We start from the raw sequence: 19,768 nt of genomic DNA on the forward strand, positions 1-19,768 counted from the left end.
AGAGAGAGGTTTGTCAATTAAGGAAATCTTAATCTATCCATAACTAAAAAAATGCTCGGGCTACAAGCCCCAACTTATGGGCCTGAGAAGCGGGAGCTCAGCTTTGTGAGGGGATTTGGGTTTGGCACCCCACCTATTGGGTTTGGCACCCCATGTATTCAATACGGAAATTTAATTTCCGTTTTCAAAACGGAATTTAAAATTCCGATTTGTTTTTTATATGCAATGAACGGTTGAAAATGTGCCACATATGCTAAAATACATAACGGTTTTTTAATTTCCGTTTTTTTCGTATTAAAATCGGAATTTAAATTCCCGTTTTTAATAAAGTGAGGTGCGAAACTCAATAGGTGGGGTGCCAAACCAAATTCCCCTTTGTGAGGCTGAGAAGAAAGGCACTTGTGCACTACTCAGGTCCATTTGGTTTTCACGTTGCAAAATCACTCTTCTACCATGTTCCATTGACCCAACCAAAACCTTTGTTCACCTCTTCGAGAAAAAAAATGTTTGCTTCTGTTTCTGTTCATAGCTTTAGCTCCCTTCCCTCTTGCTTTCCAAATTGCAGCGAAAATCGAACTGTGCCTCTCATTCATCATCAGTTTTCTTCATTCAATTCTCTCTTGAAGTTAAACAAACAAGCTTTCCTCCCAAACACTCACTTCAGAATTTCCAGAAGCCAGAAACCTCGCTCTAGTTTTGTAGTTTTTGCAGCACAGTCGAATTTTCTTAAAGGTTAGACCTAAGTTAATACACATGCTTTATTTTCTTTGCCAATTTGTGGTTAACCTAACTGTTGTTTTCATTTCAACTATCTCTATGATTATGAGATAGTTCTGCAGAATGCATGGAGAGTTGGTAGAGATGGAGTTGATGCAGGCACAAATCTGGTTCCTGTAGGAATTGCCCTTTTAAACATTAAATAACCATTTCATTTGATCTATCTATCTGTTATCTTCAAATTTATTACAGATTCTATAATACATTATTCCTTATTTCTCTTTTCTTTCTTCTGTACCCTGATGCTAGAATTCTGTACCAAGACCAATAGCAAGGATTTCAGTAACTATTGCGGCTTTGAGTGTTACGCTTTTTGTACTCAAGTCTCTCCTCTCCACAGTTTTCTTTGTATTGGTAAGTCATCCATCTTACTTCTTTTATCAAATTAAATTTCAGGATTACTGTCTTAAAGTTATATATTACAAAGGCAAATTCTTCGTATGAAATTAATTGCCATATACTCTTGGATTATGGTGAAGGTTCTTTTTGTTCATTACTGCTACTTCAATATTGAGAGGAGGAAGAGAGGGGGGGGGGGTGATAAAGAGTGTGTTGACATTGAGAAATTCTAAGTTCTATGTCAAACTGTCAACTCCATGATCTAACTGTGCCGAAGTTGAGTTTTAATAGTCTAATCGTTTAGGGCAAGACTCCCATATCCATCTTTTAAGATGATTATGTTCACATCTCAGGTGATACCTTCTAATTGTCAAACTGCACAGGTAGCTGTATATAATTATTGGAAAAAGGTTTAAATTGAGAACCCGTTAAACCCAATGAAGTCGCATGTGCAGTTTCATACTGTTAGATATTTTTCCTGTTAAAATGACATATAGAGACTTTTAAAGCTCGCATGTTTCGAGCAATAGCGTCTCGTCCTGTGCAGGATTTGTATACAACTATACATGCCCAGCATAATGGGTAAATTAGGTATTATATCCTCAAGCAGAATTTTGAATGAAGATATGTCCAAAAAATGTTGCAATATCCGACATAAATGCCTAAACTTAAGTGTGTGTTTTGTAATGGTCCCCATTGCTTAACGTTTTCTTATGCTGGTTACCACAGTTCTCTCTGTCTCTTTTGAAACTTTGGGGTTGAATTTGCATATTTTAGTCCTGGTTTGAATTCCCAGAAAAATAGACTCCTATTATTAGAGCATAGCTCTGCCACATCTAAAGCATTTGTCTGAGTCTTGAAGGATAAACCTCAGGAAGTATGTGATGCACATTGTATTGAGTTAGTTAGTTCTAATTGAGCTAGTTAGTGAGGATATGTAGTTAATTGCAACTGTTAGTTGTCAATAACTGAACGAGTGACATAGTTAGTTACTTCATTCTGTAATAGACCACCAAATGGCTCAATGCTTTGCCATGAATATACGGACTGTTATTTTCGGTTCTCTCTATCTCTTCCTTTCTCTCTTCTCTTCTCTCTTATTCTTCTACTTTCTCTCTAAAACCTATCAGCATGGTCCTATTGGATATATGGCATAGAACTGAATTTTGTATTTCAGCGTATAATTGTACATATTATCAATGAAACAAGATAGTTTGATTTTTCGAATCAGTATCACTAAATCATTACATGAGGATTTATTAATGAATGAGATCATGAAATTTTCCCTTTGCTTAACTTTCTCATCTAAATATCATTAGTTTTAGTTTCTTTCTGCATCTAAGAATATTTTATTCCAATCAACTTCAAAAGCCATTCGCTGAGGAAGATGATGAGTGAAGGTCCGTGTATTATGTCCAATGCTTGAGAATTTTGTGGAATTTACTCTATATAAGTCTATATAATAGACTGTATAGATATATTCTTTGATGCGTATTAACATGCATGTATAGTATAGCCATTTTCTGAGCCCTATATAAGATCATTCATGATGCAGAACTTCTGATATAGTGACATATTTTACCTGGTACCTATGTTCATTTAATTACTATTTTAGTTTCCTTTTAGCTAAAAATGATGAGTTCTTACTTAAAACTAGAACAACTTAAACAAGGTGTTTAAGGGGGAAAAATTTCTTTTCACTTAACAAAATTTCTTGAATTGTCTTCTATGAAGAAATGTGGTAATCAGTACACCATCATTCACCATTTTGGTTAAGAGCATAGTTCTCGTCTGTTGATTTCACAAGTTCATATATTGTCTTTTGCGCATTGTTATTAATACCACCTCACCCCACACTTCTTAATACCGTTCTATGTGTACAGCACTTCAAAGTGCTGTTTCTTTAAAACGCGGTATGCATTTTCTCCTTGGAATTCAATGGGGATGGTATTTAGATGTGTGGGGATGGCATTAATAATAATGTCCTTGTCTTTTAACCAACAGCGGTTTTTGGCAATCAGGTACTCACCATGGCAAGTTATTTTTTAGGGAACTTTGTGCAAAGAAATGGGAACATCCCTTCCCCTGATTGGGTTAATTTTTTTTCTCAAAAGTTGAATGTATTATCATCAAATACAAAAAAAGAAAAATAACTGAATGTATCCCAATGATGAGTGCTCTTAGCTTTAAGCTTTAATGCTATCTTCTATGGTTAATACAAGTAAATTTTTTGTTGTTGATAGGCCATTGTAGGACTGGCATACTTCGCATACCTCGCATTCAATAAAGATCAAGAAGAACCTAGCGGGAATGGAGGAACTACCTCCCCTCCTGTGGACGATCCTGTGGAAGAAGCTAGAAAGATAATGGATAAATACAAGTAGCTGAGTAAGTTATCTGAACCACCAATTTGTTAAATGTAAAGTTCTGATCCTATGAGACATAATAGAGAAAGAAGGAATTTGATAGAATGGAATTGCCATCACTTGTGCAAATGTTGTTTCCCTTTTCTGTAATCAAAGTTTAGCTTTTTAAATAGCTACAATTCGGTAAACTTTGGTAACCATTAAACGCCGGTAACCGTTCGGCCATGCTGTAGCGGTTAGTGGCGAAGAACATGGGGAGGAAGATGAAGATGATAGATTTTTGGGTTTTGAATATTTTATTAATTTATTTTTCCAGAAACCGTTTAAGTTGTGGGCGAAATTGGACGGAAAACTATTTTTGCACACGGAGGCTTTTGTTGGGTACCAAAATGCAATTAAATTTTATTAGGGACCAAAATTGTGTGAAACGTAAAAGTGGGGGACCAAATGTGCAATTAGGCCTAACTCTTATTATAATTTTTAAAATTTTCAATAATATATAACCCCTCCCCTATCAACAAAATTCCCATACAAAACTTGTAATATTTCACTAGTTGACCGTTGCCAACTCCTCAAACCTCTATTCAATACCAATACTTTAAAATTGTAACAACTTTAAAGTGTTGCGAAAGCTTATGCTGAAGTTGCCTTTTCTCAAACTATAGGTAACAATTATCGAGCTTGTTACTATAGAATACGTTTAAGTGTTGTCAAAACAATAGGTAAACTCACATATCCAACACTTCAATTCATAGTTTAGAAGTGTAATATGAGTTTTGGTACTTTCTGTACAATTTGAATTATTGCTGCAAGTGAAAAATGTTGCAGTGAATAATAAAAGAAAGAAAAAGAATTCCTCTACTCGATATGACTAATTATTAATATTGGATTTAATCTGTGGCTCTGAACTTGAAAATTTATAGATTATTTATATGAGTAAAGCTAAAGTAAAGAGAAAGAAATTGAATTATCAAAATCAATATGTTTCTTTCCATGTTCTGTACAATTAAAAAGTATGTTTCCACTTTCCACCGTCCCAAACAACGTTTACTGCTGTCTATTCACTGCTGCCAGTGTGGATTTTTCATAATTCCTAAATATCAGTTGGAGAGGTCTGAACTCTGAAGACCTCACTGTTCTTTGACATGCTTATAAAGATGAAAGCAGTATCATTTGGAATTTAAAAAATATATGCTGAAAAGACTATTAGATGTTTGATATTACAATGTAACTATGATTATGCGGTTTTAAGGAAGTACTTTATAGGATAAAGTAGATATCATGTTATTTGATTCAATGTATAAAAAAAAAACCAGTACGTGATTCAAATTTAAAAACCAACATATTTTTTTTTCCCCAATTCAGACATCCATTATAATTTATTGGGATTTGATTTTAATGTCATCCTCATAAATATTCATCTTACAATCTTCCGCACTTTTAATATGTGGAATGTAAAATTAGTGTAGTGCACTTATAAGCTATAAGGTAAATGCGATATGTAATTGATTCTTACACTTATAAATATGACAAAATTGAGTGATGAGAAAATGAGTAGAAACGACATTAAAAGAAATTCCCTAATTTATTGTAGTAGTGTTATGTCAAGTATATGATCATTTGAATTTTTCATTATATTCCTGCAATCATATATTATAATTAATATTAAGTTTTGTTTCACATTACTCCCACACTCTCATAGCAAGAAAAACTGAAAATAAAACATATAATATCTCATGCGATAGAAAAAATAAGAGAGACTTTAAAAAAAATAAGAAAGAGAAAATAATTACAAATGAGATGGAAGAAAAGATAAGTGTGAATGAATTGAAACTCTGTTTCAAAAAGAATTAAAACTAAAATTAAATGAGAAATAGAGTTTTTTTTTGCTTAATTGCACTTTTGGTCCCCCAACTATTGCCTTCTTGCAAAAATCGTACCCAAACTTCAAAATTAGCAAAAAAACGTCCTCCAACTATACATGTCGTTGCACTTTTGGTCTGTTGTTTGCCTTCCGTGAGAAAACTAACGTGAGAAGCTGATGTGGCTCCCTCACACGTGTCTCACGTGACTTTCTTCAGAGAGCTTGATGACTAGACAAGTCACATGCTTCTCACGTGACTCTAAAAGGGTTCCATGGTGAAGAAGACGATGGAGGAGGGGGATGACCGTTGGAGCCTTTCAGAGTCACGTGAGAAGCATGTGACTTGTCCAGTCATCAAGCTCTTTGAAGAAAGTCACGTGAGACACGTGTGAGGGAGCCACATCAGCTTCTCACGTTAGTTTTCTCACGGAAGGCAAACGACAGACCAAAAGTGCAACAACATGTATAGTTGGAGGACCTTTTTTGCTAATTTTGAAGTTTGGGTACGATTTTTGCAAGAAGGCAATAGTTAGGGGACCAAAAATGCAATTAAGCCGTTTTTTTTTTTACGGAAAGGCATAACTTCCATTGAAATAAATTAATTAGCTTATCAGTCAAGTAAAAAATGAGAAAAATGTATTTAGTTTTTAAAAAAAAAAACTAATCTGTATCTTTGAAAGATTATATATTCTGCTAGATTTTCTTATATTTCATTTGGTTTAAGTGACTTTGGAAAGAGAGCAAGAATGTCGAAGAGAGATCTTGCAAGAAATGAGGGACTCACCATCATTTGATTCAACTTACTGTAGCAAAAAGAGACTTGGCACATGCAAGGCTAATTCAGGCACTTGTAGCCATGCCCAAAATGCGAAGAAATGGAATGCAGATGTGATTAATTTTTTTAACTAATTTGTCCTAACTTATAAAATGGAGTATATTAACTGTCCGCAAATGTTTATATATATTCGATAAAAATATCATGTGATAAAAAATCAATTTTTCTTTTTCTAATATATATATTATCTACATCATTCATTCTTCTTTATTTTAGTTTTTTATCACACCAAACAACCAACTAAATTTAGTCTTTTCTTAACCTCTTTCTCTCTATTTATCAAAAAAGCCTTATATTTTTCCCACCGTAAACAAAACGTTGAAGGTTCATCAATTTCTTATTCTCTGTTCGTTGAGGCTTTGTGCCCCTTTAGAATTCAGGATAAAGTATTTTTTCGAACCTAAAATAGCAAATTATTAATTTTAATTGAGTTCCACTTTAGTTTTTTTTTATTAATTTTGATCCTCTTAAGATAGCAAATTATTTATTTTTGTTCATCTATTCATTTTTGTGGCATTTTGTGGTGGTTTCAACCGCTATTAACACATTTTGTGGTTGATTTTGTGCATTAGTGATGGTTATTAGACAACCAGAAATTGTGTTAGTAGTAGTTTGAACAGCCACAAAATGTCACAATAAATGAATAGAAGAACCAAAATCAATAATTTATTATTTTAGAAGACCAAAATTACGAAAAAAACAATAAAGGGGGCCAAATTAAAGAATTCACAATTCTACGAGGAACAAAAACATATTTAACCCTAAAAAGTAACTGACTGTGATTTGCGCTCAAAATTAATCAAACTCAAGGGTCAAGCATTATAATAGAATTGGACTAGGTCATAATAGGGGTTTCGCCCATGGTGCGTGTTTGCTGGACCAGACCGTCAGGATGATGTGGCACCTAGAGGGCGGGTGAATGACTTAGTATATAACGACTAAGTAGGGACTACCAGATGGTGAGCATAGTTTTGTATGGACTCTTGGGCCGAAGCTTATAAGGTGAAAAAGCTAGTCACGTGAAGGAGGACACTGGTGGCTTCATTAACAATCGCTACCATATCTTTTTCTTGGAGGGTTGTTTCAAAGTCTTCGATTTCTAAGGTTTTGGCGATGAAGGGCAGGGTCGACGGTAAAAATGTGACTTAGGCAAAAATTACGATGAAGTGAACTGAAAAACAACAAAAGAAAGAAAGATTAGAACAAGGATTAACTGGAAGTAAAGAAAAGAGGCGAAGAAAGGTGGTGAACCGAGACAAGAGGCCTGAAAGATGAAGAATTAAGGAGTCCAACGCGGTGGCAGGGAAGACGGAGATAGAGGAATATGCACTTTTGAGGCTGAGGGCAGTAAAGAGTTGAATCAAAGGAAGGAAACTAGTATTTATAGGTGGCTAAGAAAAAGGGTTTGAAAGCTGGTCAGAGGAAGAGAAAGTGTCTTAAGAAGGTGAAAGGGGTGCAAGTGTAAGTCACGGGCACCCACTCACTGATAAGTCCCAAATTTACCTAGTTTTCCATATTATTTTGAGCACTTATCTATGATAAAAGTGTGTAATTCATATTAATTTAACCCTCAACTGTGTAGTTTAGTAAATACTTAGATTTATTATAGATTTTATGTTAGATTCAGAGTCTAATCCCTATTTTTGATGTAGCATGGATGTTAAAGAGAATCCATGAAGATTCCATTAAAGAAAAGAAACAAAAGGGCTCAAAGAAAATTCGCTCAAGCCAAAGTTCCAGGGAAGATCTCGCTCAAGCGAGATGATATTTCGCTCAAGCGAGTTGTGGCGGTGCAGGAAACCCACACATGAAGAAAGCTACTCGCTCGAGCGAAACTAAGGCTCCAGAAAGTCTATAAATGGCCAAAAACAGAACAGGACCAGGAGTTCGAATTTTTCCATCTTTTCTTCATTTCTCTTCACTTCCTAACCTTAGGAACAGGGGAGAAAGCTAGGAGCACTTGGAGAGGAGGCTTGGGTGCCGGATTCGACGACGAGACATCGCAGAGTCTTCGGTTCTTCTCGTTTCTTTTCCATGTTTGTAGTTGATAAATCTCTTTGTATTCTATTTGATTCAGTTTATATACTATCATGTTCCTTTGCTTATGATTCAGTGATTTTCTCTTGATCTTCATGTTATGTTTTAGTTTGCGCACCTAGAACATATTGTTTGATTCGACGTGAGAGCGAGAGTTATATCGTTTTGAGTCTGAAATAGAGTTAATCACCTAATAGTCCTAACTGCTAGAGATAGAGTTAGGTTTGATGAATCATATGCATGATATGTGTTTGAATCTATAGGATACATAAGTTCTTATCAATGAAATCCAATCCCAACAGTTTCTCTACCCTGTTGTTTTCTATATTTGTTTTCTTTGTTTTTATTTTCAGTTTGTTACAAAAATCCTCTCAAAATCTTATGAAACCCCATTACTTAAGTTACTAAAACTATTGAACGACATAGTATTACCAATTCCCTGCGGATACGACAAAACCCTATGCTATACTGCAATTGAGTCTTGAGGATTTTAAAAGTGGTATCGATGTAGAAAAATCTCTCAACACTCACTTGAGCCCAACAAAGCATTTAGGGCTAATGATGAGAGTTCTTGGAAAGACGCAAACATTGATGTGATCGGTTTTGAAGGGATACGACGTGACAAGAAGGGCGTGTCGATTGGCTTGAGCACGCGTTGAAAAGAGCGTTAGCGTGAAAAAAGCGTAACTGATACGCCAGACAGACAGCAAGCAAATGTATACCTAATCTGTGAATGGATTTGAATTTCACACTTCCACAATTTGTTTAATTTATTGCGAAAAAATAGGGTTTAGGTATAGTGACATCACGCCAAGACTGGAAGTTATTAGTCAAACCTGCAAACAAGGGCGATAAGGCAAGAAGGCGAGGGCGACAGAGAAGGGAAGCTATGAGCTTAGGGACAACGTTTGACCCTAAAAAATTATATGTAAAAATATACTTAACATCAAAATTTAAAATTTAAATAAAATAATGAGACTAAATTATCTTAGTAAAATAAAACTCCTTAAACTACTTTCATCAAAATATTCTGATTTAAGTCTACTTCTCATTATTGTTTTTCAAAATATTCCTGGCAGCCGACGGTCTTAAGACTAATTCCTTAAATGTTAGAAATTACATTAAGTGAGTAAATTTTTTCCGATAAATGTTTTTCTATACACAACGTTCAAAAAACAAACTCTAAACTGAATATATTTAAGAAGTTCAACTATCTACAATATTAACTCATGAAAGATATTTTGTGGTCACAAAAAAAATGTATCTTAATTCTTAATTAATGATCGCATCATTATGTCTTATTTTCTTTTACATTCTACTCCTAGTCTCCAACCCACTATCAGGTGGGACCGCACTATGCCTCTAGCTGCATATCATCTGCATAGTCCTCAATACACACTCTCAACTCGTGAAATCATTGATCAAGATCCGCAGAAACCAATGTTGGCACGTGTATGGTGTGATTAGAGAAGAACGGTGGTGGTGTCACACAATAACGGTGGTGGTGCCGTGCCACACAAGGACGAGGAAGAGAGAGCCGCGTCCAGCATTGAAAACCTTACCTTTCTTTCTCAAAGAGTGCAAAGTGCAATATTAAAACTGGTAGGCCATTTTACAAAAGTAAGCGTGCAGTCACAAATAAATAAAAGCAAAAGAGGAAATAATCATTCAATATCATCTCAATTGTCCAAAACATCATTTTTCAAGAACTTAAGAATTGTCAAGGAAAGATTCGTTAACTATTTTAGCTTCTGTGGGTGTGTACACATTTCAGTCTCATTCAACTTAACCGAGTTTCATCTTTAATCAAGTAATTAAGCTAGTGTTTTGTTACATGTCGAGAAATCTCATAGTGAAAACAGACTAAAATTAAGCTAGTGTTTTCACCACCTTGAGCTTATATGATAGCATAAGCGCTTATAATAATATTTGTCAAAGCTTATACAAACAGTTTATGACCTACCATAAACTATTTTGAGTTTATTTTCATAAGCTATTCATGATAGCTTATGAAAAACAACTTATGTTTATATATAACTTATTTTCAGGCCTGTTTGGAAAAAAAACTTAATTAAACGCTTATGGTCATAAGCCACCATAAGCGCTTATGACATAAACACTTATTTATAAGCTATTTTTAAAAATTTATTAAAATAAATTGAAAATAAGCTGTATATAAGCATAATTTTTTTTTTCATAAGCTATCATGAGTAGCTTATGAAAATAAGGTCAAAACAGCTTATGGTAGGCCATAAGACAGCTTATAGTAAGCTATAAGTTATTTGCATAAGTTCTGTCCAACACTTACGCAAGCGCTTATGCTATTAGATAAGCTCTTCTAAACAGGGTCTCAATTTATTTCAATAAATTTTTTAAAGTAACTTATGAATAAGCGTTTATTTTATGAGCGCTTAGAGCATCTCCAATGCAAGGTTCTTAGTTCTTATTTTGGAGTTAAGAACTAAGAACTAAGAACTTTACCATTGGAGGTGCTGACATGGACTTCTTAGTTCTTAAAAATAAGAACTCAGTTCTTATATAAGATGTTTTGCTTTTTGAGTTCTTAGCTTAAAATATTAATTATTTCTCTTTCATCCAAATTACTTTATTACTTTATGAGTTTTGTTTTATTACTTTATGGAAAAAAAAATATAAATAATGTGGTTGGTGGGACCAAATGAATAGTAGTAAGAACTAAGAACTAAGAACTCATGGTTGGAGCAAAATTACTTGAAAGTTGCTTAAACACATGTGGCAATACGGGCCCATATGAATAGTGCTAAGAACTAAGAAATAAGAACTAGCATTGGAAATGCTCTTATGATCATAAACACTTAATTAAACTCTGTTTTTCCCAAACGGTACCATAATCATCATAGGAGTAGTAAACAAAATCTTAATGTGCATGACTTGTCGGATTAGTGTAGCACCGAATCAGAACCGTTGAAATCCTAGAGTGCAAGACACTGTCTGAGACCTTACTGGTTACAAAGGTACACTACACTCATAGTCAACACTGTCTCAGCTTTTTTCCAGAAAAGCGAGCCTCACTCTTTGAACTTTGAACTTCTCACTACCCTCACACCACCACTCCACTCACTCACTTTCTCTCTCTCTTTTTCTTTGCTCTTCTACTTTCATGGCGGTTCCAAAGCTTTTCTTCTTCTTCTTCTTCTTCTTCTTCTTCATTTACTTCTGCAAAGCTAGTAGTACCACCTCCACAAAGGCCGTGTTGTCTTCTTCCTCTGAGGTTGGTCTTCTCTTGAGTAAAATCAGAGCTTCACTGCAAGGCAACGCAGAAAACCTCGTTTTGTCTTCGTGGAACTCCTCTATTCCACTTTGCCAGTGGAGAGGGCTCAAGTGGGTTTTCTCCAATGGCTCTCCTCTCTCATGCAGTGACTTGTCTTCACCACAATGGACCAATCTTTCACTTCACAAGGACCCTTCTGTGCACTTGCTCTCTCTTCAGCTCCCATCTGCAAATCTCACTGGTTCACTCCCCAGAGAGCTTGGTCAGTTCCCTCTGCTTCAGAGTCTCTATCTCAACATCAATTCATTGACAGGAACAATCCCTCTTGAGCTTGGTTACAGCACCTCCCTCTCTGACATTGATTTCAGTGACAACTTGCTCACTGGATCTCTTCCCCCTTCTATCTGGAACTTGTGTCAGAGGCTTGTTTCAATTAGACTCCATGGGAACTCACTCTCTGGCTCTGTTTCTGGACCAGCATTGCCTGACTCTTCTACTTGCAAGAATTTGCAGTTTCTTGATTTGGGTAGCAACAAGTTTTCTGGGAATTTTCCTGAGTTCATCACCAAGTTTGGTGGTCTAAAACAGCTTGACCTGGGGGGTAACATGTTTACAGGTACAATTCCTCAAAGCTTGGTTGGGCTAAAGCTTGAAAAGTTGAATCTTTCACACAATAACTTTAGTGGGGTTTTGCCTTTTTTGGGAGAATCCAAATTTGGGGTTGATGCTTTTGAAGGGAATAGCCCTGACTTGTGTGGACCACCTTTGAAAAGCTGTACTAGTAACTCTGGACTGAGTTCTGGTGCTGTTGCTGGTATTGTTATCAGTCTGATGACTGGAGCTGTGGTTTTTGCTTCTTTGCTGATTGGGTATATGCAGAACAAGAAGAGGAAGGGAAGTGGAGAGAGTGAAGATGAATTGAATGATGAAGAGGAGGAGGATGAAGAACATGGAGCTGGCGGGGGCGGCGGAGCCGGTGAGGGGAAGCTTATGTTGTTCCCTGGAGGTGAGAATTTGACATTAGAGGATGTGTTGAATGCAACTGGGCAAGTTATGGAGAAGACATGTTATGGGACAGCTTATAAGGCAAAACTTGCTGATGGAAACACCATTGCTTTGAGGTTATTGAGGGAAGGTAGCTGCAAGGATAGGACTTCATGCTTGTCAGTCATAAAGCAATTGGGGAAAATTCGCCATGAGAATTTGATTCCTTTGAGAGCTTTCTATCAGGGAAAGAGAGGGGAGAAGCTACTTATTTATGACTATCTGCCTCTCAGAAGCCTTCATGATCTTTTACATGGTTTGTATCCTCTCCTAATGCATTTCCTTTTAGTAATCCCTTTATTTTTCAATCACAATCTTGCATAGATGGAGTTTAAAATTGCACTGCAACTGCAATTTCTTTTAAACCATTTAAGTGTGTGATCATAAATTCATAATGATACTCTTTCTGTAGAGTGTTAGTGTGTAATTTGATTAAGATTCCTCCAAACTGAAAATTCCTGTAACCCTTCAAAATAAAACTAGAATAGAACTCAGAGCACCTTTGTTTTTTGCCATTCCCTCTTTCTGAGGCACTTCAACCTAAGTGAACCCCAACACATGTCTCTTCCTAAGTATGTTAAATTCAGTTTATGGTTTTGTAACTGAAAAACAAACAGACTCTTATACTTTGCTGCTCAGATCCCTGAACAATGATGATATTGATATCTGATTTAAGGATTTATAGCCTTATAGGAAACAGGCTTTCTCCTCTTCTACATCTTCCATTTTGCAGTATCCGCCACATGCCATTCTTGATCTTCCCTTTACAAAAACAATAACTATGCAAGGGCAAGATCATATGCAAATACACCGGGGATGGGAGTGCGGGTTTATCCAGTCTAATTCAATGACAGTTTTTTTTTCTAAAGTCCTGAAATACTAATTGCTAGAAAAAACACTGGAAAGCTTCTATAAATGCTCTTATATATGAGTATTTCATCCCGTGGATACGGGCTAAATAGCACTTATTGAAGTTTATCTACTACAAAAAGCATTGGATAAGCTCCTATAAGTGCTCTTCAGTTTGCATCCAAACAGGCTCTTTGTGAGGCCTACCTAGATGGTGACCATTATGTTATAACTGATCATATCAAGATGTTGTGTGTTTCATTTTCTTCAGACCAGACAGGGTTGAAATGAAAATGAAATTTGATCAAAGTGAACTTGAATAGTTTTTTGGCTTTTGAAAAATGTGACTGTTGTTTGCCATTGACCATAATGCTGTGATTTTAATTTTCTACAGAAACTAAACAAGGAAAGCCAGTGCTGAACTGGGCTAGGCGACACAAGATTGCGTTGGGGATAGCAAGAGGGCTAGCTTATCTTCATACAGGGCTCGATGTTCCTGTCACACATGCAAATGTAAGATCCAAGAATGTGCTTGTGGATGACTTCTTTATTGCCAGGCTCACTGATTTCGGCCTCGACAAGCTGATGATTCCATCCGTAGCTGACGAGATGGTGGTGGTTGCGAAGACAGACGGGTACAAGGCTCCCGAGCTTCAAAAAATGAAGAAATGCAACTCCAGGACGGACGTTTACGCCTTCGGCATACTACTGCTGGAAATCCTGATTGGGAAGAAGCCAGGGAAGAATGGAAGAAATGGCGCCATGGTTGTAGATTTGCCTTCAATGGTGAAAGTGGCAGTGTTGGAGGAGACAACAATGGAAGTGTTTGATGTGGAGATCTTGAAAGGGATAAGAAGTCCAATGGAAGATGGGTTGGTGCAGGCACTGAAGCTGGCAATGGGGTGTTGTGCACCAGTGGCATCTGTTAGGCCCAGCATGGAGGAAGTTGTGAGGCAGTTGGAGGAGAATAGACCAAGGAACAGGTCTGCTCTGTACAGCCCTACAGAGACAAGAAGTGGAAGTGTCACCCCATTTTGAGCTTTGGATTCATTCAACATGTTTAATCGAACTGTGGGATTTTACTTTGTTTATGTTTTCCTATTTCTCATATGAACCTGAAAGGGTAAGTGCATAATGATCTAGAGCATGTTGTAATTTTTTTTTACCCTGTAACAATGGTGCTTTTGAAATCAAGACTTAATTACACTTTTAGTCACTATTTTATAGTATATAATGTGATATTGGAGGAGATCATACGAATGCACTCAACTTGAAGATCAGTTATATCCAAGATTCTTATGCCAAATCAACTATGCTAAAGAAGAAATCTCCAACTACTACACGTCAAATGAAGATTAGAAAGTCATTCAAAATAAGAGAAGTTGCTACATGAAGACTATGTTGCTGGACGAAGCAACTACTGAAGAAAGGAACTATAGAAGAATGCATGAAGACTTCACATTCGAATGAAGATAATAAGTTATCGTGCTAAAGGAAATTGAAGCAAGGAAGTATGATTCTGAATGTTAACAAAATATCACCTTACAAGATGATTGAAAAGCCACATGCTAAAGAGTTACTCCTCCTCTGAAGGTCACATGAATTTTTTTGCTGAAGGATCAACTTCTAAAGAAGATGTCTTAATCCAAAATTGCCTTCATTCATATATTAAGAAAGTCTGATACTGAACATCTTTCAAGCAACCACGCTATACTAAAGAAAGATGGTTCAAGCTGAAAGCCATGACGAAGCCAATATGATTCTGAAAGAATAACATACATGATGTTGAAGTCATAAGTCGCTACGTGCGGGTAATTGAAGATCTATCTATTGAAGAAAAAATCATACGAGAAGACTGAAGAAGAAGAAGAACTATCTTTGAATATGGAATTCAAGGTCAGGTAAACCTCCACATTAGTATTCAATAAAGTTCAAATGAAGCTGCTCTGATGATGATTGAGCATAGATCAAATGCGAAAGACAATCATCAAAAGCAAGTTAGAAGGAAGATCAGAATGACCACCATTGATGATCATATCTATTCCAGCTGCTCATCTAATAAAGAACATCTTCCAATCTACACTCTTGAATCTGAGGGAAGATTGTCATTTCGAGGGACGAAGGAAGATAGAAGAAGAAATGAGTCATGTGCTACTCATGTGCAAAGTTTAAACCACACTCAGTTGTGTAAGAGAGCCACATAAACAAAATTTAGCCACAAAGACAAAAAAATAGTGAACAATATATATTTTGATTATTTTCAATTTCAGCAATTAAAAACTCAGATTTTGTTTTTTTTTTCTGGAATTAAATCCAACATTGGCCCATAGACTAAAAAAATCGAAGCCTAATAAAAATATCAAATTGGGGCTTGAATTGGATCTACCCAAAACCAATTAACGTCCGTCAAAAGGTTCATCGACTGAGGCTCATCGGAATCCGATATCGGCAACCTCCACTTACGGCGGCGAGGAACCTTCGAGATCTTCGGAACTCGAATTTCGACGATGGAGTGGCTCCAAACTCTACCACCACCCTCTAACCTCTCACACTCCGCACGCTCCTTCCTCGACGGCAAATTCCACACCAAAACCACCCTCGCCGGGGCTACCACTTTCGTCGCCGAGCTCCAAACTCAGTGCTCCGAGTTGGATCGGGCTCTGGCCAAGTTGACTCTGCGACTTGGAACGGGTCTCGCCGCGTACGCCTCCTTCTCCGGTGAAATTCACAGGCTCTTCGGCGACGTCACTGCTGGATTGAACGCCATCTCCTCCACTTGCTCCTCCAGCGTTGTGCCAGGTTCGGTTCGCGTCTCGATTCAATGATTTTTTGTTTTGGTGTTTGAATTTTGAGAGATGTTTTGATTTCGTTGAGTGAAGAGGGAGGAACAGGTGAAGGAGATGGCAATGAAGGGAAGGGTTTCAGAGAGGAACTTGCGACTTTGGCAAAGGAAGTGGCTAGGTTGGAGACTGTTCGTGTTTATGCAGGTTCGTTTGAAATGGTTTTTTAAATTGTGTGGATGGATGAACATTGTATGCAGAATTTTGAGATCATATTTTTGTTGAAGTGATTGTGTTTTATTGTGCTATGATACTGGTTGTTGTAATTGTCAGGAGATTTGATTCTTTTTATTTTTTGTGCGAAAACATATTTGATTCTTAAATGTTAACTTTTCTTGTGGTAAATGGAGTTAGTTTCTTAAGAATCCATTGCAGTGTCTGCCAGATGCAGCTATAGACTGCATGCTTTCAGTGCAGAATTGAAGAACATAGTGGGAAGAATGCAAGATGATGTTTTTGAATTGTGCAAATCAAAGAACATTTTGACAACAATTGCATGGTGATGTTTTTGTTTAAATATTTATGTTTATGTGACCTTTTTTGTATGGGTTTGTTGTGATTATCAAAAAATATTAAGCTTTCTCCACGATGGTTATTGCCTTTGGTGTATGATTTCATAGCATTGCCGTTTCTGTTGGTGTTGTTATTCCAGGGACAGAACTAAAGCTTGATAGTTGATACTTATATTTTTAACTTAAAGAACATTATGGGAAGGATGGGAGATGATGTTTTTCTTGGAATATGTTTCAATACTTCTTATGATATGTGTTTGTTGTGTTTATCAAGGAAAAACTTGCTTTTTAGTGATGATTATCAGAATGCCTAAACTTTGATTCCTAGGGTATTGCCTTTTAGTCAATGTTGTTTGTTTCTTAAAACTCCTTTGTGTATCTTCCAGAGACAGCATTGAAACTTGATACTTTGGTTGGTGATATTGAGGATGCTGTGTCTAATGCCATGAACAAAAACCTAAGGAAGCATTCTTCTAACCAAAATTCAGAAGTGAGCACACTTTCATGATATGAAGTAGATGTTATTGGTGAACTGTGGAATTACTATATTGAATAACATATCCTCAAATGTTGCAGGAAGTGCGTTTGGTTGCTGCTACTAAAACGCTTAAGAAGACTGAAGAAATATTAACTTCGATTACAAAGACACACCATCAATGGAAGCATCTTGTATCAGCGGTTGATCATAGAGTAGACCGAGCTCTGGCCATGTTAAGACCCCATGCAGTTGCTGATCATCGTGCACTTCTTGCTTCGCTTGGATGGCCCCCACCTCTTTCTTCTTTAACCTCCTCGCACTCAGATGCAAGGATTGGGAACCAAGTCTTGAATCCTCTAATGAGCATGCAAGCGAATCTTAAACTCAAGTACACTGAAAATTTTCTTGCTTTGTGCCACCTACAGGAGTTGCAAAGGCAAAGGAAATGTAGGCAACTTAAGGGCCATCACAGGGAAGTTGCTCTACGACAACCACTTTGGGTAATTGAAGAGCTTGTGAATCCCTTGACATTGGCTTCGCAGCGACATTTCTCAAAATGGGTTGATAAACCAGAATTCATTTTTACTCTTGTATATAAGATCACAAGGGATTATGTGGACTCTATGGATGAAATGTTGCAACCATTGGTCGATGAAGCAAATCTAGTTGGCTATAGTTGCAGAGAAGAATGGATATCAGCAATGGTATCCTCTTTATCCACATACCTGGCAAAAGAAATTTTCCCTAGTTACATTAATCAACTAGATGAGGAAAGTGTGACAGACATTCAGTCATCTGCTAGAATATCATGGCTGCATCTCATTGACTTGATGATAGCTTTTGACAAAAGGATTAAGTCTTTGGTAGAGTGTTCTGGGATTTCGCTATCCTTTGATGATGATGATATCTTGCAGAGAATTTCTTCTCTATCCGTATTTTGTGATTGTCCTGAGTGGCTTGATCAATGGGCAAAAATAGAGCTAGCTGATGCCCTAGATAAGTTGAAACCAGACATTGAAAATGAGAATACTTGGAGAAGGAAAGTTGAAGTTGTAGTTCTTTCGTCATGTACTGATGATCACAAGTCTCCTCTTATTTCCAGTGCCTTTCTTCACCAGCTAGCATCTGTTGTTGATCGTTGTCGTTCATTGCCTAGCATTACTTTGAGGTCAAAATTTCTCAGATTAGTAGGTGTGCCTATTATAAGAAAGTTTTTTGATTCCATACTTATCCGCTGCCAAGAAGCTGAAGGATTGACTGCCTTGACTGATGATGATGCTGTAACTAAAGTTGCAATTTCCATCAATGCTGCACATTACTTTGAATCAGTTTTGAAGGAATGGTCCGAGGATGTCTTTTTCCTGGAGATGGAGATGGGGATGGATGAGGATGATAAACCGGAATTGTCAAGTAATGCTAATACAGATGAAGGGTCGCCAGAGAGTTCCAGGAGAGTTATCTTTGATGAAGAGATAAAAAAGATAGAAGAGTTCAGAACTGAGTGGGTTGAAAAGATATCTGTAGTTATTTTGAGAGGATTTGATGCTCGATCTCGAGAATATGTGAAGAATAAAAGGCAGTGGCAAAAGGGTGAAGAAGGATGGGCGGTGTCAAAGACACTGATAGAGGCCTTGGATTACCTGCAAGGTAAGATGTCGGTTGTAGAAGTAGGTCTAAATAGTAAAGATTTTGTTGGGGTTTGGAGAAGTTTGGCAGCAGGGATTGATCGATTAATTTTTAACGGTATTCTTATAAGCAATGTAAAATTTCATAATGGTGGTGTTGAAAGATTTAGTAGTGACTTAGATGTTTTATTTGGGGTATTTGGGTCATGGTGTTTGAGGCCAGAAGGTTTTTTCCCAAAAACAAGTGAAGGTCTCAAGTTGTTGAAAATTGACGAAAACAGAGTGCAAGAGTGTATGGCAGGGGGGACGAGATGGTTGAAGGAGAATGGGATCAGACACTTGAGTTTAACTGAAGCAGAAAAGGTTCTGAAGAGTAGAGTATTCACAACTTGAGGCTTTTTGCTTACTCTTTTGCACATGCACAGCAAAAATGGCATAGGGACAGGAGTGAACATTTTTATAAGGGGTGTTTCTTGGTGTACATGACTGTAGTCCAGCTGAACTAATTCAATTTTTTAAAGTTGCAATAGTACTTTTTTTCTTTTTTCGATTTGAATATTCTCAGTCATTGCCTTAGATACAACATACCTCAGATCTGGGGCGAGATTGCTATTCGTGTACTTCATTGTCATTTTTACACTGGTATTTGAATTTGAAATGAACAAGGACTTTGCCTAACTCAGCTTAAGAGCTCACCTACTAAATGAATGATGGCCATTCTCTAGCAACAAGCGTTTTGGTGGCCATTCATTCTCCTTTATTGATGTCGTCATTGAAATGTTCATGGAAGTTTGAGGTCGCTCATGTTACTGAGAATTTTTGGAATGCTTATTTGTGAGAGTTCTGCTCACGCCCCTGTTTTAGAGGGAATTTTAGATCTCTTGCACCAACCTAATATCACTATATGACTATCATTGGTTTCAACGAATCATATACTAGTATTAGGTGGTCC

At 36.8% G+C, this 19,768-nt stretch overlaps 3 protein-coding genes across 4 annotated transcripts; all 3 read left to right on the forward strand.

Annotated features, from left to right (window-relative positions):
* Positions 1 to 412: 412 nt before the first annotated feature.
* LOC130729314 (uncharacterized) lies at positions 413 to 3,679 on the forward strand. The gene is made up of 4 exons (XM_057581023.1): positions 413 to 732; positions 832 to 893; positions 1,027 to 1,131; positions 3,360 to 3,679. Exons 1-4 carry the CDS (start codon positions 504 to 506, stop codon positions 3,498 to 3,500), a joined length of 537 nt encoding a protein of 178 aa, XP_057437006.1. The 5' UTR covers positions 413 to 503; the 3' UTR covers positions 3,501 to 3,679.
* Positions 3,680 to 11,184: 7,505 nt separating this feature from the next.
* LOC130729315 (putative kinase-like protein TMKL1) lies at positions 11,185 to 14,573 on the forward strand. The gene is made up of 2 exons (XM_057581024.1): positions 11,185 to 12,768; positions 13,756 to 14,573. The coding sequence occupies exons 1-2, from the start codon at positions 11,358 to 11,360 to the stop codon at positions 14,397 to 14,399; spliced, it is 2,055 nt and encodes a 684-aa protein (XP_057437007.1). The 5' UTR covers positions 11,185 to 11,357; the 3' UTR covers positions 14,400 to 14,573.
* A 1,160-nt stretch (positions 14,574 to 15,733) lies between these two features.
* LOC130729316 (RINT1-like protein MAG2) lies at positions 15,734 to 19,494 on the forward strand. Of its 2 annotated transcripts, none has more exons than XM_057581025.1 (4): positions 15,734 to 16,160; positions 16,241 to 16,348; positions 17,100 to 17,203; positions 17,290 to 19,494. In XM_057581025.1, the coding sequence occupies exons 1-4, from the start codon at positions 15,869 to 15,871 to the stop codon at positions 19,207 to 19,209; spliced, it is 2,424 nt and encodes an 807-aa protein (XP_057437008.1). In that variant the 5' UTR covers positions 15,734 to 15,868; the 3' UTR covers positions 19,210 to 19,494. The 2 variants fall into 2 exon arrangements, with proteins under 2 accessions (XP_057437008.1, XP_057437009.1); XM_057581026.1 differs by having other exon boundaries at positions 16,253 to 16,348.
* The last annotated feature ends 274 nt before the right edge of the window (positions 19,495 to 19,768 follow it).

This window comes from Lotus japonicus, chromosome 1 (genome assembly GCF_012489685.1).
Source record: "Lotus japonicus ecotype B-129 chromosome 1, LjGifu_v1.2".
NCBI classification, from domain to species: Eukaryota; Viridiplantae; Streptophyta; class Magnoliopsida; order Fabales; family Fabaceae; genus Lotus; species Lotus japonicus.

Bases quoted from the DNA above. Each gene is read 5' to 3' on its own strand.
- LOC130729314 (XM_057581023.1), top strand. From the start codon at position 504: ATGTTTGCTTCTGTTTCTGTTCATAGCTTTAGCTCCCTTCCCTCTTGC. The intron at 733-831 runs GTTAGACCTAAG...ATTATGAGATAG, and splicing joins ACAGTCGAATTTTCTTAAAG to TTCTGCAGAATGCATGGAGA. The intron at 1,132-3,359 runs GTAAGTCATCCA...TGTTGTTGATAG, and splicing joins CCACAGTTTTCTTTGTATTG to GCCATTGTAGGACTGGCATA.
- LOC130729315 (XM_057581024.1), top strand. From the start codon at position 11,358: ATGGCGGTTCCAAAGCTTTTCTTCTTCTTCTTCTTCTTCTTCTTCTTC. The intron at 12,769-13,755 runs GTTTGTATCCTC...AATTTTCTACAG, and splicing joins CCTTCATGATCTTTTACATG to AAACTAAACAAGGAAAGCCA.
- LOC130729316 (XM_057581025.1), top strand. From the start codon at position 15,869: ATGGAGTGGCTCCAAACTCTACCACCACCCTCTAACCTCTCACACTCC. The intron at 16,161-16,240 runs GTTCGGTTCGCG...CGTTGAGTGAAG, and splicing joins CTCCTCCAGCGTTGTGCCAG to AGGGAGGAACAGGTGAAGGA. The intron at 16,349-17,099 runs GTTCGTTTGAAA...TGTATCTTCCAG, and splicing joins GACTGTTCGTGTTTATGCAG to AGACAGCATTGAAACTTGAT.